Source organism: Notamacropus eugenii, chromosome 1 (genome assembly GCF_028372415.1).
Source record: "Notamacropus eugenii isolate mMacEug1 chromosome 1, mMacEug1.pri_v2, whole genome shotgun sequence".
Lineage (NCBI taxonomy): Eukaryota > Metazoa > Chordata > Mammalia > Diprotodontia > Macropodidae > Notamacropus > Notamacropus eugenii.
In genome coordinates this window covers 277,256,147-277,271,402 of record NC_092872.1, presented here as the reverse complement: position 1 = coordinate 277,271,402, position 15,256 = coordinate 277,256,147, and the positions used below count along the sequence as shown (strand labels likewise).

Below are 15,256 nucleotides of genomic sequence, written 5' to 3'. Positions count from 1 at the left end.
TCTTAATAGATGTTTATTACTTCATTCTTTCAGTATATGACAAGATAATTTTATGTTTCTCCTAGATGTGATGATATCTGATTATCTGCTGAGATGTTTCCCGTTCTATCACTTTTTGTCTTAATTCAATTCAGTTGCCAATTAAGAATTCTCTATAATGTGGGAGGCACTGTGTTAAAGTGTTGAGCCTGGAAGGGCTTGCATTCCACTAGCTGGGTGTAACATTTACATAGCTAAATAAATATAATGTCTAGGAATTAGACCTGTGATTTCCATATTTATAGGGAATTCTCTAGTGAGGAAATTCCCTCTACCAATGCAACTTATAGCCTTAGATGGTTGCCTAGTACACTGAAAGCTCAATTTATTTTCCCAGGGTCACACATCCAGTACATGTCAGAGTCAAGATTTGAACTCGGGTCTTTCTACCTTAAAAGCCAACTCTTTGCGTGCATCCCCTTTCACTACAAAGTACATAAAAAATAAGAGAAACCAAACACTAATAACTGGAGGGAAGGAGGAGCAAAGGTTGCAGGACTGTGGAAAGTCTAATAAAAGTTGTTGCTTGAGTTAGGTCTTTATGTCTCTGCAGAGGTGTTGGAGATAGAATCAAGATAGAATTTTGGTTATGTTATTAATTGTAGAATCATAAAATGGATGGATCTTGAGATGTTTTATAGTGCCCCCCCACTTAGAAAGGAACAGACCTAAACCAATTAGGACAGCTCAAGAAGAAATATTATTTTTCCTGGCATAGATTAGATATAACTAATACTGTTGGATTGATGGACTCATTGATATTACCGACAGTCATTCAAGAGAAAAAAAGGAACATCCCTCAAATGCCAGATCCCCATAGGAACCACTTCCACTTGTAGAACATTTCTCCTGTTGGGCAGTGTGGTACACTGGACAGAGGATCAACTGTGGAATCAGGAAGACCTAGGTTCAAATCCTGTCAAGTTCTCTGAATGCTTGCTATGTATCACCCTAGACAAGTAATTTAACGTCTCTGGGCCCCAGTTTTCTAATTTTTCCCTCCATTTTTCAGCTGTAAAATGAGAGTGGGGCTCTACCAGATGACCTCTGATATCCTTTCCACTATGATGCTATGGTCAATGCCCCCCTGGAAGTCTAATATGATAAGCTTCAGATGAGTTGCCTGCTTGCATCCATAGGAGAAGCTGCTAGTATACTAGGAGCCTCCCCCCACTGCTAAATCATGGAGGGTGAGGACAACACCACATCAAAATGAGTTCTCTTCCTTTCTCTTATGTCCTCCATGGAGACATAGAAGACCCTCCCACCCTTTACTGAATAGGCCTGACCTCCATATGAACCATTCTATAGAATGACAAAGGATGGAAATTTTATGGTAAAATACCAAAGCTTTATGTAACTAAGAAAATGGGCATTGTCTTTTACTTGTTCAACTGGTTTCTGTCTGTTTAGGTTTGGGTGGTAGGTAGCCTAGAAATGATGAATGATGCCTCCCCCTTCCCATATCCTTTTGCAACTGAGTGCTCTGCTTCCTTTGGTTAAAATGTTTAAAGTAGCTTTACAAGTAGTTACTGTGACTCTGCAAGGTATCATTTTCTGTCCAATGCAAGTCCAATTCATAATTCAGTCCCATCCATAAGAATGTGTCAGATCTTTCCACGTGCCCAGCAAGATGCTAGGAGTCAGAGATAGGAAGGCAAAATGTAGAACAAACTTGCCTCAAATGCCTCAAGGAACTTACATAGATACATAAGTACATGCCAATACATAAGTAAATCCAAATAGTTTGTGGAATGGAAAAGTGTTTTTTCAGACATTTACTCCATGTCAGTCACTGTACTAAGCATTCGGGATATGAATACAAACAAGTGGGACAATCCCTGTCTTCAGGGAGTTTACATTCTAATATAGGAAAAATATGAGTGGAATGTGGGACCCAGAGAAGAATGTTTTGGTGGTATTTATGTGATGACTGTTTTCAAAGATAAGAGTGTTGGGGAGGGGGTGTGAGCATGGCAGCATGGCATGAAGTTGACTGTGGAGCAGAGAGGTGGGTCTTGCATTCAGCCCTTTACTTTCAGAAGCCCAGCATCCCAGGGCATTCATTGGAAGTGGAGGCAGAAGTGCATGAGCATAAAGATGGCTCCAGTGTAGTGAGGTTCACAATGGGAGAAACAGAATATAAAGAAGCTGAGGAAGGTATCCTATAGAACATGGCACCTGAAACAGGTCCTTAATGAGTTGGAGATTCTCATATGCAGCTGAAAGGGAGTGTACCTGAGGCATCAGAAACTGCCTGGGTAAATACAGAGAAGCAGGAGATAGACAGCCAAGTTTAGAGAACAGTAGGTGTTTTAGCGAGTGTACAAAGTGGAAAATGGAAAATAAATCTGAAAAGGTAGGTAGGAATTAGAGTGATGCTTACATCCCAAGTTCTGAGAAGTTGGTATTTTATCGTAGAGGTAACAAAGAGATCCTTGAGGTGTCAATCCTGAGAAAGCTGATACTCCTACAGCACAAGAATATTCAGGTTACTCCCCTGCTCAAGAAGCTCCAATGGCTCTCTACTGTATCTAGGATAAACTACAAATTCATCTGCTGGTCTTGCCAGCACCTCACAGTTTGTCAACAAGTCAAGTCACTGAGCATTTATTAAACTCTTACTGTGTACCTGGCACTGCACTAAGCCCTGGGCCTAAAAACGAAAGAAAAAAGAAAGCCCTTGGTGAGCTTCCCTTCTGATGGGGAAGACAGAACATAAAAGGAGCTAAAAAGAAGAAAGAGAGAAGGTGCTATGTAGAAACATGGAGGAGAAATCTGGACAGCCAGGAGTAGAGTGGGGAGAGGTATGAAGGTGTGTGCGTACATCTGATGGGGATTCTGGGAGACACTCACTTACCAGTGGATGCAGCCACAGGAGGAATGATGTTGTCCTGGGTGAGGAAGTACAGAGGCAGCTGCATCTTCCAGAGAGAAGAGCCTGCTGTGGCGTGGAGGAGAGGCCCAGAAAGTCTTGACTAGGACCTTGGCCACCTCAACAGGCTTGGTAGACGTTGAAGCCGCTTCCCTTCCCTGTGCCTCACTTCCCCATCTAGAAAACAAGGAGAAGTTTCAAAGGGGTCTTGGAGGGCTTTGTGTCCACAATCCCTGATCCCATAAGATTCCCACGCTCTGCTCCATGCAGCGCAATGAGCCTTCTCGCGTTCCTTACACATTGCATTCCATCTGACAACTCCTCACCTCTGGACAGGTGGCATCCTACTCCTGACTGCACTGTCCTGCTAACATCAAACACCTCTATCCCCTAACCTCTCAAATCACCTCATACTCATTTTTAACTCTTTTTTAACAATCATGTATGCATATGCTTTCTCCTCCATTTGAGTAGCAGATCCCTGAGGACAGGAACTGTTTGCATTTTTCTTGCTGTATCCCCAGCACCTAGGATTGTGTCTACTATATAGTCAATTCTTGATACTTGGATGGATGGTTTATAGTCAGCCCTGGACTTTTGAAAGAATATCTTTATGTTTTATAAGTCATTGACAATATTTAATAAATTTCTTGGATACTAATAGTTATTGATAGCTCAGACTCTTAATTTGGAGTGTGGGTTAAATTAAGTGACTCGAGAATGCTCACTTGCCTCAGGTGTTCAATTTTATTTTCTACTAAGATGAAACATGAAGTGAAGCATCCTAACCTGTGGTATTCAGCCCTCCACATGTCTTGGTGTGATGGAAGAGAATGTTCAAATGGATAATGTCTGAGAGCAAAAGATGGGGACTGAAAAGTCCATTTGGAGAATGGAAGGAAACCTTAAAATCCTCGAACAAACAGGAGACCCATTCTGTTTGTGGAGGTTCAGATAAGGTTTTCTCCAGCTTTGTCTGATAGCCACAGTCTGGATTGAGCAAGTCTGGACTGCCTCTGCTGGGTCAACAACTGCTGTTGAATCTTGAGCTGTAAATGTATTTGAGAGGATTAAAGGATGGGATGTAATCTGGGCCACCTGAGATGTGCAGAATGCCAGCTTTTCAAAGATAGAAACCTACAGGGAAAGGCAGGACTAGCCAGGCCTCCAGAGTCTTGCTGGCTTTATCAAGAATGTCAAAGGTTAGATAGGGGAAGCCAGAGAAAAAGAAAGAATTTAAAAGCAGAAGAGGAAGATTCTTTCTTCCTTTAGCCATTTGTGGGTAGGAACAATAGGTAAAGAGGACCCTAAGAGGAGAAAGATGAAGCAAAGGGTCAAAGAAGTATTTTAATAGGATTATTGTGAAAACTTAGAAAGTGGAATGAATAGTTTAAAAAGGGACAAGACAAAGGGACTACATCTACAACTGGGGCCTTGTTATAGGAAAAAATTACTGTTTTTCCTTATGAATGATGGTGACATTCTTGAAGCTGCTTAGGGACAGAAGTACAGCAAAGTTAGCAAGAAAGACGCCCACCTGGTAATGCACAGGAATGCGGTAGTCTTAGCAAGTTTATTCATTAGGGTTTTGTTTTCTACTTTAGTTGCTAAGGTCTTCCTTTTGATTCTGTTTTGTTTTAAACTAGATTATCTTCATTATTGGCATCTATGCTGATAAGCAAGTAGTTGCATATTTGAACTTTTCATATCTTGCATTTCAGAGCAGAAAAATACAAAGTCTTGACTTCAGGTGCAGTCAAAACTTTTTTTTTTTTTTTTTTGCCTATTATGGAGAGTATTGGCAGAGTGAGTGCTTGCTGTGAAATGTAAGCAATGAAAATAACCTTCATGTGTTCAATCCTCAGTGACCAATGAATCCACATTGGGGGATAAGTGAACAAATTTACAGGAAATCACTAAAGTTATCTTAAGATAAAAGCAGCATCAGTAGCGTTCCAACATTGGCACAGGATAGGACAGAACCAGATTGGTCATTGAATGGGATGTGATTGGCCAGGATGACTCTTTGTAGTGATTGTGTGTAATAGGAATAGTCAATCACAAAGGATAGTTTTGATAGGATGGATTAAAAAAACATTAGCAATCTTGGGGTTTGAGCAAAGGTAGACCTAGCAACGATTCACTCTTTAATGAGAAAAATGTTTAAAAAAGTTATCTTGTAAAGATTATGCATCATCTGAATGAAATACCTTGTGTAATAGTGGTGAGACCTAAAACCTCAGAGATACTAAATGTTTGTGTTTAGAAAGAAGAGTGAGTCAGTATTGGGAGAGCATAGAGATGACTGACTTGAGCACAAATCAAAAGTCTTTTGAAGGATCTGTTGTTGATATTAGAAATATTGTAAGCTGCACACTCTGCCCAGTTTCCAGTTTGTGTTCTGAATTGAAAGTCATCAAAATGCAAAGCTACACAAGAGACTTTCAGGAGGGAGAGTCTCCTAGGCAGGGGGCATGGCCAGTGAGTGAAAAGGTGAGGAGAGATGAAGTCTCATGTACAAGGAATCACAAGAAGGCTATGTTGCTAGCCTACTCACAGTGTATGTGGAGATGAAAGTGCAAGAAGACTGGAAAGTTGTTGAAGGCCTTTAAATGCCAAATAGAGAATATTTTGAATCCTAGATTCAAATATTTGATCCTAGAGGTAATATGGAGTCACCAGAATTTACTGAATAAAAGAAAGATGTAGTTCCATTTTAGCTTAAGAAAAAATCCCTTTGGCAGTTGAGTGGAGGCCAGATTAGGGGAGAGAGACTTAAGTAAGGAAGACCAATTAGGAGTCTGTTGCAGTAGCCCTGGTGAGAAGTGGTGAAGGCCTATAGGAGAGTAGTGGTTGTGTGAGTGGAGAAGGGATGTATACAAATAGTATTGTGAAGGGAGAAACTGAATGACTTAACAACAGATTATATATGTGGGGTCAAATGGAGAGAGGAATTGAGTTATGAGCCTGAGAGACAAGGAAGATGGCAGGGCCCTTAAGAGCAAAAGAGAAAGTTCTAAGAAAGAACTGTTTCAGGGAAAAGATAATGAGCACTGTATTGAAATGTTGAATTTGAGATACTTAAGGGACATGCTTTGAGATGTCCAAGAGACAGTTGGTGAAGCAAGATTGGAACCCAGGAGAAAAATTAAAGCTTAATAAATAGATTTGGGAATCATATACATAAAGATGATAATTGAACCCATGGGCCATTTCCATTAGATGTTCTCAAGGGCAAAAATCTGCTCTGTAAATACCGGAGAAGGTAATCTTAACCCAACTAAAAGCATGGTGATTGGACTGACTCCTGTAGGAGGTCTTTGCCAATCCTTTTATTTGTCAATGTCTATTTCTTCTAGAAATTTCTATTATATTTGTAGTATTTTTGTATCCATATATATGTTTCATCCCTTTCACCAGTACAATGATGACATCATAGGACCTTAGAAGTCATCTAATCCAAATGTACTCATTTTACAGATGAGGAAACAGAATCACAAAGAGGTTAAAAAGAATTTTCCATAGGTAATAGGAAATTGGAAACCCAGTCTTCTAATGCCAAATCCTGTACATTTTCTGCTATAGCATACTGCCTCCATCATCTGACTTACATCCTATAGACATCTCAAATTCAACAGAGACAAAACAGAATTCATTATTGTTCCTCCCTAAAAAACAACGACAAAACTCCTTTTCTGAACTCCAGAATCTTTCTTTTCACCTAAGGCTTCAACCTTGGTGTTATCCTCAATTCCTCACTCTTACTGACCTACAAACCTCATCATGTTTACCTTTCCAAAAGCTCTCCTTTACGCCATCTTCTTTCCATTCGTTCAGCCACATACCTTCACCCTGCCTCAAGTTTCACTTAATCCATCCTCCACTCAGCTTCCAGGTTTTCCTATAGTGAAGACCAGACCGTGTCAAATATCTTCCTACCCTGCCCTTTACTTAGTAATTTCAGTGGCTCCCTATTTCTCCCAGGATAGATATAAATTCTTCTATTTGTAATTTTAAGTTCTTGTAACCTTATTCCTTCATATTTTCCATCCTTTTTATGTTTTATTCTCCTCCATTAACTGTGTGATTGATCAGCAATCATCCTTGTACATACACTCCCATGTCTGTGCCTTTGCATTGACTGACCTCCATGCCTAGCATGTCCTCCCTCCTCATCACCTGTCTTCCCTGCCTTCCCTCAAATCAGCTCAGATCCCACCTTTTGCAGGAGATCTTTTCTGGTTTCCCCCAATTGCTTGTAACTTCTTTTCTGAGATGATTTTCCATCTACTCTGTCTATGTCTTGTATTTACCTGGTTATTAACACATGGTCTACCCCATCAGAATGTGAGCTTTTTGAGGACAGGCACCATTTTGCCTTTCTTTCTAGACAAGAGTGCTAAGGAAAATGTGTGGTATATAGCAAGTGCTTAATAAATGATTACTGACTGACCGTGGATTCCTTGGATTTTAAATTCAAATTCATTTCTAGGTTCTTGCCTCTTTCCTTCAGTGGGATGATGCCATCCTTCCCAAAGTATCCAAGTGTTGTCACACATGGTCAACTGGAAGAATCTGGAAAACTCATCAACTCCTCCAATGCCCTTCCCCCTAAGCCCTCGCATAAATGCTTAGCTAGTATGCACAGTTGTAGCCTTATCAGATCAGACTAAAGTCTGTTGCTCATGCTTTGTCCTAAGCTGCTCCTGCTTGCTTACTCTCCCAGTGGAAGGAGAAGGGGATTTCCTTGGGTGGATTCACCAACCAATCAGAATTCTTCAGGTGCCCCTGTCTAGTCTAGTGGATAAACTCTGGCCCCTCGTCACACAGCACTCCCATGTACAGGAAACCAACAGGAGGATGCCAGTCACTTCCCAAGCAGCTCAGCACTTTCTCTGCCCCTGAGTGCACCTGGTTGAGTGTATCTCTTACAAGGAAGACAGTCTCCATGGCAGAGGTGATTGGTCTCAAGTTCATGGGTCCTGGCCACAGTTCAGTGTTTCCTCAGCCAAGCCACAAGCTGGTGAGTGTCAGTGGGCACCGATTGTGCTGGATCAGCATCTTGACCAGTAGCAACTATGAAAGATGAGGGAACTAGACCTTTCCACAGAGACCATAGTGAAACTATTACCTGCTTCCTAAATTCATGAAACAGAAATCTAAAACGTAATTTTAAAAAAGGAAAAAAAATATCTCTAGAGAGTATAAATGAAAGAATTTTTTTTAAAAGTTCTTAAATCAAATGCTAAAACCTGTACTTTGAGATTTCGGCCACTAATTTTAACATAAATACAACAACTCTCCCACTGGGGAAAGGGGAGTGACCAGGAATAGGCAGAGATTGTTTAGAGAAAAAGGAATTATACTTCCTCTTTCTATTTATTTTCTTCTGAATAAGACACACTGTCATATCGGAGAAGCAAAAGGAAGCAACACGATTCATTCACTCATTCATTCCTTTAAGGAGCATTAATTAAGTGCTTCTTGTATACCAGATGTTGTGTTGGGGATAAAAGGGACAACAACTGAATGACCTTCCTACCCTCAATGAACTTACATTAGACTTTTTTTGTCTGCTCATTCTGTTTTGTTTCTTACTTCTGGCTTCATGTCAGGGACCTCCATCGCCTCTGAGAATCCTTATGTCATTAGGTGTTTCACACACCAAATCTCGTTATTCTAGGCCATGTTTCCCACCAGAGAACATGAGTAAAAAACAAAAACAAATGGCCTTGACAATGTGACTGAATTAGATAAGTCACAATCACCTCTTGTCTACTTCCTTGCAGCACTTGTGGTCTACTAACAATATTGTTCTCCCTGCAATACTTCACAATTTTTGAGATTTTTCTTTGTAAGTAGTCTTGGCTCATGTTACATTCTGTGGCTGCAGCTGTATTAACAAAGTTCCTCAAGGTCAAGAGTCGTTTATTTCTCTAGTACATTTTCTGCCTTCCCCACTGAGATATGTGGGGCTTCAGTGCAGTGCAGTGCTGCTGGCTGCTGTAGACAATGCCTCTGTGTTCTAACCTTGGAATCCAAAGAGAAGGGTCTGCTTGTTTCAAGTGGAAAAAACATCAGTCAGTCAGAAAGAAGCTAAGTAACTGTTTACGGTGTTGTGTTAGAGCTGCCCTGGTCAAGATGCCCGTGGGAGTCAGACATTATTAGCTAAATCAACATGGTCAGGCCACTTGACCTCTACTTGTCTCCATTTCCTCATCTACAAAATGGGGGTGTTAATAGCACCCACATCCCAGGGTTGTTATGAGAATCAAATGCGATGACATTTGGAAAGTGCTTTACAAACCATAAAGTGCTACTTAAACATTAACCCTAATCCTATCATTCTGACTATCATTATTTCCAGTGAAGTTGTCAACAAACATTTATTAAGCACCTACTATGTGTCAGGGACCATTCTAAGTTCTGGAGACTATTTTTCAAAATTTATTTTATGTTTAGTTTATGGGATAAAACAAACATTTACATTACATAGTATAATAAAAAAGGTAATTGCATATAAAACTGCGAGTATACTATGTACAAGTTACTATTCCTTTTAAATATATAATTTTCATGCAATTTTTTTTCTTTTTCCTTCTTTTTTCTTCCCTTCCATCCCACCCTGCCCTAGAGATGGTTACCATTATGCACATACACATATGTATGTGTATGTATGTATATACACATATATACATATATATTTATATGTATATACACATATACATAAATATTGTCAATTCTTTCTGGAGGCAGATAGCATCTCTCTTCATATGTCCTTTATTTTTAATTTGTGTATTTATAATAGTCAAAATGACTTAGTCACTCAAGTCATTCTTAAAACAATATTGCTGTTACTACATACAACGTTCTCTTGTTCTGCTCATTTCACTCCATCATTTTGTATATGTCCTTCCATGCCTTTTGAAGATTATTGAGCTCATCACCTCTTATAACACAGTAATATTCCATTACAACTTGTTCAGCCTGTCCCCAATTGATGGGGATTCCTTCAATTTCCAGTTCTTTGCCACCACAAAGAGAGTTGCTATAAACATTCCATTAACATTCAAAGTTATAAATTATTTGTCTATTTCCCTCCATTTTATTTTTACATACTATTTTCTTTCTTAGCCTCTCTTTTTATCCTACTGCTGTTAGCTTCTCTTCTCCCCTCACCCTCCCAATCCCAATGCACACACCCCTCCAAAAGTCCCTCCCCTATCCTTTCCCCCAGTTTTCTCACTCTCTGCATGTTCAGAAGACTTCTATGCACTTCCAGGTATACCCCTTATTTCCTCTTCAACTCAGAGAAGAGTAAGGTTTCAGTATTCTCAGCTCTCCACCCCCACCTGCTTCCTCTGTATTAGTTCTTCCTTTCATGCCCCAATTTTATAATATAGTAGCTCCCTTTTACATTTTCCTACAATTTTGTTTTTAGAATCACTCCATCATACACCACTTAGCCCCAGTCTTTCTTTTAAACTACATTAGTAATGATGACAGTTTTAAGAATAATGATAAATTTTTCATATATATATAACATGTGTACATGCATACATGTGTGCATATGTACTACACATGTATGTATGGGTATGTACATATACATTTATAAATAGATATATGTAAATAGTTTGACTTTAATGAGTACCATATAAATTGTCTTTAATTTAATTTTCTTTTTATTTCTTCTGGATCTTTTATATCTTTAATATCAAATTTTCCATTAAGTTCTGATCTTTTTGTTACAAATACCTGAAAGTCTTTCAGTTTGTGAAATGTCCATTTCTTTTTCATTCATAATTATACTCAACTTTGCTGGTTAAGTTATTCTTGGACACAACGCCATCTGTTTTGCTCTTCAAAATACTATGTTCCAAGATCTGTGGTCTTTTAAAGTAGAAGATGCTAGGTCTTGTGAAATCATGACTGTATTTCCATAGAATTAATGTTCTTCTTGTTGCTTGCAATATTTTCTCCTTAACCTGGGAGAATTGAAACTCTATCTGAATATGGCCATAATGATGATATGGATGCACACTTTAAAATATATGCAAAGAAATTCAATCCAACAAGGATTTATTAAGAACCTTCTATGTGTTAGTTATTGTGCTAGGATATAAAACCAAAAATGAAGCAATCCTTTCCCTTAAGGAACTTAGATTCTAATGAAGGGAGGGACTTAAGTACAGAGATAAATAGATGTAAAAATATATAAAAAGTTGATTTTTTGAGGAGAAGAAGAAGAAGAAGGGAGCCAGAACAATGATCACGAGGGAAGGTCCTTGGGAAGGTCTCATGAAGCAAGTGGTACTAGGGCTGAACCTCTAAAGAAGTTGTGGATTCCTAGAGACAGAGCCCTCCAGACATGAGGGACAGCCTGTATGAAGAAATGGCACAAGGAGATTAACTGTCATATACTGGTAACGACTGACAAACTATAGCATCCGCAAGGGAGAATAGCGTGCAATCTGTCTTGAGTGATAGGTTGGATCCAAATTTCAGGAAACTGTAAATGTCAAACAAACAAGGTTGTCTTTTACACTAACGGCAATATCGTGCTAGTGCAAGCTCTTCAGCAAAGGAAATCCTTAGATCAGATGCACTATATTTTTGTAGTCTCTGCGGTCCCCAGTGCAGTGCTTTGTACACAGTAGACACTCAATATAATAAATGAATGAATGATTGAACCACTTTATGAATGAATTGAAGAAGTCTTTCGTCTACTACCATAATTCAGAAGCAAAGTAGTGATTGTCCAACTTTGAATGGAAACTAAGTCATAATAAAAATGAATTATTGGAAGTTCAGTGGCAAAATTATGAATGAATAAGATTGTGAGGAGAAAGAGCATGAGTTTACAAGGATTTATCATGGTGCTCCATCTAATGGATATTATATGCACATCACGAGTTCTATGTCTTCTAAGAACAGTTGACAATACTGCTTTCTGTCCCCAACTATGGCTCCCTGCTACATTACAAAGAAGCTCAGGGCCAGATGGTGTGTGGTTCTCAGTTTTCAGCTTGTATGCCTTCTGACCCAGCAATGAGTTCTCTCCTATCCCTTAGAGAGAAAAATTGCTTCTGGTCTTAGAAGGCATAATTTGTACTCTGGGAATATGTTGAGTGCCTGTAACTGAAACAGAATTTTGATACCCAGATTGGGATTATCTGTCAGTTTGTAGTCATCCTGTGATCCCAGAATGACTGTCTCAGATTCTACAGGTGTTGGGCTTGAATTGGCCTCACAAAATTAAGGAATTCTCTTTGACATAATCAAAAGACAAAGTGCTGAAGCCTGGATTTTAAAACACAGAATGTGTTTTAAACTGAAAACTTAGTCTAAAACCCGCTATATTACTAGCTATACTGTATTCAGCAAGCATATGCATCATTCTGAGGATGATAGGAACACTAGATGGGAACAGCAAATAAAATTATGGAAAGATTCCAAGTTAACAAGTACTTCTGAAGTTTTGTTTGGTCCTATTTCTGTCAATGGAAGGGGAAAATGTATATTTTCCTCTCGTTCAATTCAGAAAAATAAGCAGGACAATGTGACTGTAATTCCTGGGGGGTGGGGCTTTTGTGGAAGAGTGAGAGGAAGAATTATAAACACAATTCTAGAAAAATGAGCAAGATTGAAGTGGTTCATTCATAAGTATTATACGTCTTAGGTTAGGACAATTCTATAATCATCATGGGTGCCAGAATTAATGAACTTTGCTGCCCTGGCTTTATGGTGTAAACTGTAGGGGTTGTCTTGTACCTTGGTCAGTCTCTTTGGTGATGATGGCTTCTCAGTTTTTCTGTTATTCCTTATATTTTTCAGACGCACTATGAGAATGGGGAATACATCATCAGGCAAGGGGCCCGAGGGGATACCTTCTTCATCATCAGCAAAGGAACGGTAAGTTTTTTTCTGATAACCTTTGAGCCTGGAACAGTGATCACCTTGGGGCAACCTCTCTTAGTCAGGTTTTTCTCTGGAAAGACTCTAGAATGTAACCTTTTCGAACCTTCTGTCACTGGGAGAGGGCAACCAGAAACTAGGATTTGGAGAGTTAATTCTAGAAGAAAAGAACCTATAATTTTTAAGACAATTAAACCTGAATTTAACCAGTGATTGGTACATAGTAAATACTTAATAAATCCTAGGGGAATGAGTGAATGAGTGACTGAATGAAGAAGAGGCCACTTCACTCACTTCTAAGGGACAGGGAGAAGATGGAGGGTAGACTTATATTTAAAAGGAAAGAATATGATTAACCAACTAATCAATCAACAAGTATTTATCAAGTGCCTCGTAGAGCTAGGTACCATAATAGGCACTGGGAATAGAAGGACAAAAAATGAAATAGTCCCTGCCTTCAAGAAGTTTGTACTCTATTAATGGAAACAATATGTATATAACTACATGGAAAATGAATCCAAGGTGACCAGGAGATCAGGAAAGATTTAATGTAAAAGACATTGCTTGACCTGGATTTTGAAGGAAATCAAATTCTAAGATATAAAGATGAAGAGGGAAAAGAAGACTACTGTCAGATAACAAAAGTTCATAAGAATGAAAGCTCCATGTAGATTTTAATGAACAAAAAGCCCTCAGAACCATAAGGAGGAATTCTGGGACCTAGAGCAAATTCAGTTGAGTGGGGATCACAGAGGTAAATCCTCCCTAGTCAGCACACTCAAAATAAAATAAATTGGGGGAGGGAAAGGATAGTATGGGGTGGAGTGGAGGAATGGGGAAGAGGCACCCTTATGGCAGTGCACAGCACACTGTCAGTAGAGGCCTGTCAGGTTCTGGGATAGTTGGCTAGAAATACATTAACAGATGTTGGTGCCCTGAGGTAGTTCCACCTTAGTTATGACTGAGAATCCCATAGCTGCTCTATATCCCCTTTGCCACTGTGTCCCTGGCTGAACCAGTAGGAATCAGAGGATGTTGTGCCCATATACTATGTCTTCTCTGCACTCTCACAGAATTCTCCCATGTACACATTGGTTGCCCAGTGATTGTGACCATGATAGTAGAGATGGAATCGAGAGAGTAAAGTGCCCCGACCATGGAATAGATGAGTCAGGCTCAAGTTCTGGACCAAGCCTTCATAAGCTATGTGACTTTAGGCAAGTCACTTGACTATTCTGCACTTCAGTTTCCATTTAGGGCTGTGCAGAAAGTGGGAGAAGAAAAGTAAAGGGCTGTGATGTGGCCCCCGGCATGTCCATATGAGGACAAAGTATGAGTCCTTATGTTGTCTCACCCTCAAAAAGGAAGCAGATACCAAGGTGAGGGAAGTAACATTCACATTGTCATTGCATTTCTACTTTTGATTCACCTTTGAGAATCTGAAGAATAAACACAGACCAGGGACTGACAACTTTAAAAGCAACACGAAATCACATATTCTTGAACAGGTTTAGAAGCAGCTTCTGAACATGTTTCTTTTCTTTTCTTTTTTTTTTTTTTGCTATGGTAGTTCGGGGCATGGGGCCCCAATACAAGGGTTAACCTGTATTTCAGGTGGACTCATGCTCTAATCAGCCACTAGAGAGCAACCAAGAGCCAGGGTCAGGTATAGAGCAACAAGGAGGCAGTCCCTAGGCAAGGTCATCCGTCTGAACAGGATACCTGCACGTTTACAATGCAAGGAGAGTCTAGTTCCAGTTCCACTGAATCAAGGAACAACACAGGGATGGAATCTGGAGGGAGAAAACAAGGTCATGGAAGATACCAACAAAGGTGAGATGAATCAGGGAACTCTCATGAACATCATTTAGGAAGTCTACACCAACCCACGGACAAGCCCATCACCAGCCAGAGTCAAGAACCAAAACAGGAAAAGCCGGTCAGGGTTCGTATCCAAGACCAAGGTCAAGATCCAATATGTCAGTATCAAGCCAACAACAATTCAGTAAGCATATATTAAGTACTTAGTATATACAAGGCCCTATGATAACACCTGAGAAAAAGAAAAAAAGAAAGATTATTTACTCTCAGAGAGCTAAGTAATGGGGGTGGAGAGGGAGGGACAAATACAGAAATCCAGCATTTATATAAATAAATATTGGATAATTCAGAGAACAGGAAGCATGGAATTCTAGGGATGAGAAGAAAGAAAATGGAGTGTTATAGTACACTTGAGACTAACTATTTGTAATCCCTGGGACCACTTCCTTTTGTCAAGTGCCAGCATCATGTAGTAGAGGGAATGCTGGACTTGAACTCAGAGTCCTAGATTCAAATCTCACCTCAGACACTTACTAGCTGTGTGACCCTAAGCAAGTCACTTATTTTCCTTGTTCTCCATCTTCCTTATCTAGAAAATGGAGGTGA

General features: G+C 39.5%; 1 protein-coding gene across 2 annotated transcripts in view; it reads left to right on the top strand.

The window, feature by feature from the left end:
- Positions 1–15,256, top strand: part of PRKG1 (protein kinase cGMP-dependent 1) — a 1,294,615-nt gene that overhangs the window by 1,025,333 nt on the left and 254,026 nt on the right. The window contains exon 6 of one of the 2 annotated variants that reach the window (XM_072628923.1): positions 12,749–12,826. In XM_072628923.1, coding sequence (XP_072485024.1) covers positions 12,749–12,826 — 78 coding nt within the window. Of the gene's footprint in view, positions 1–12,748; positions 12,827–14,046; positions 14,209–15,256 lie in introns of those variants that run through there. The other variant, XM_072628924.1, reaches the window with a different exon arrangement.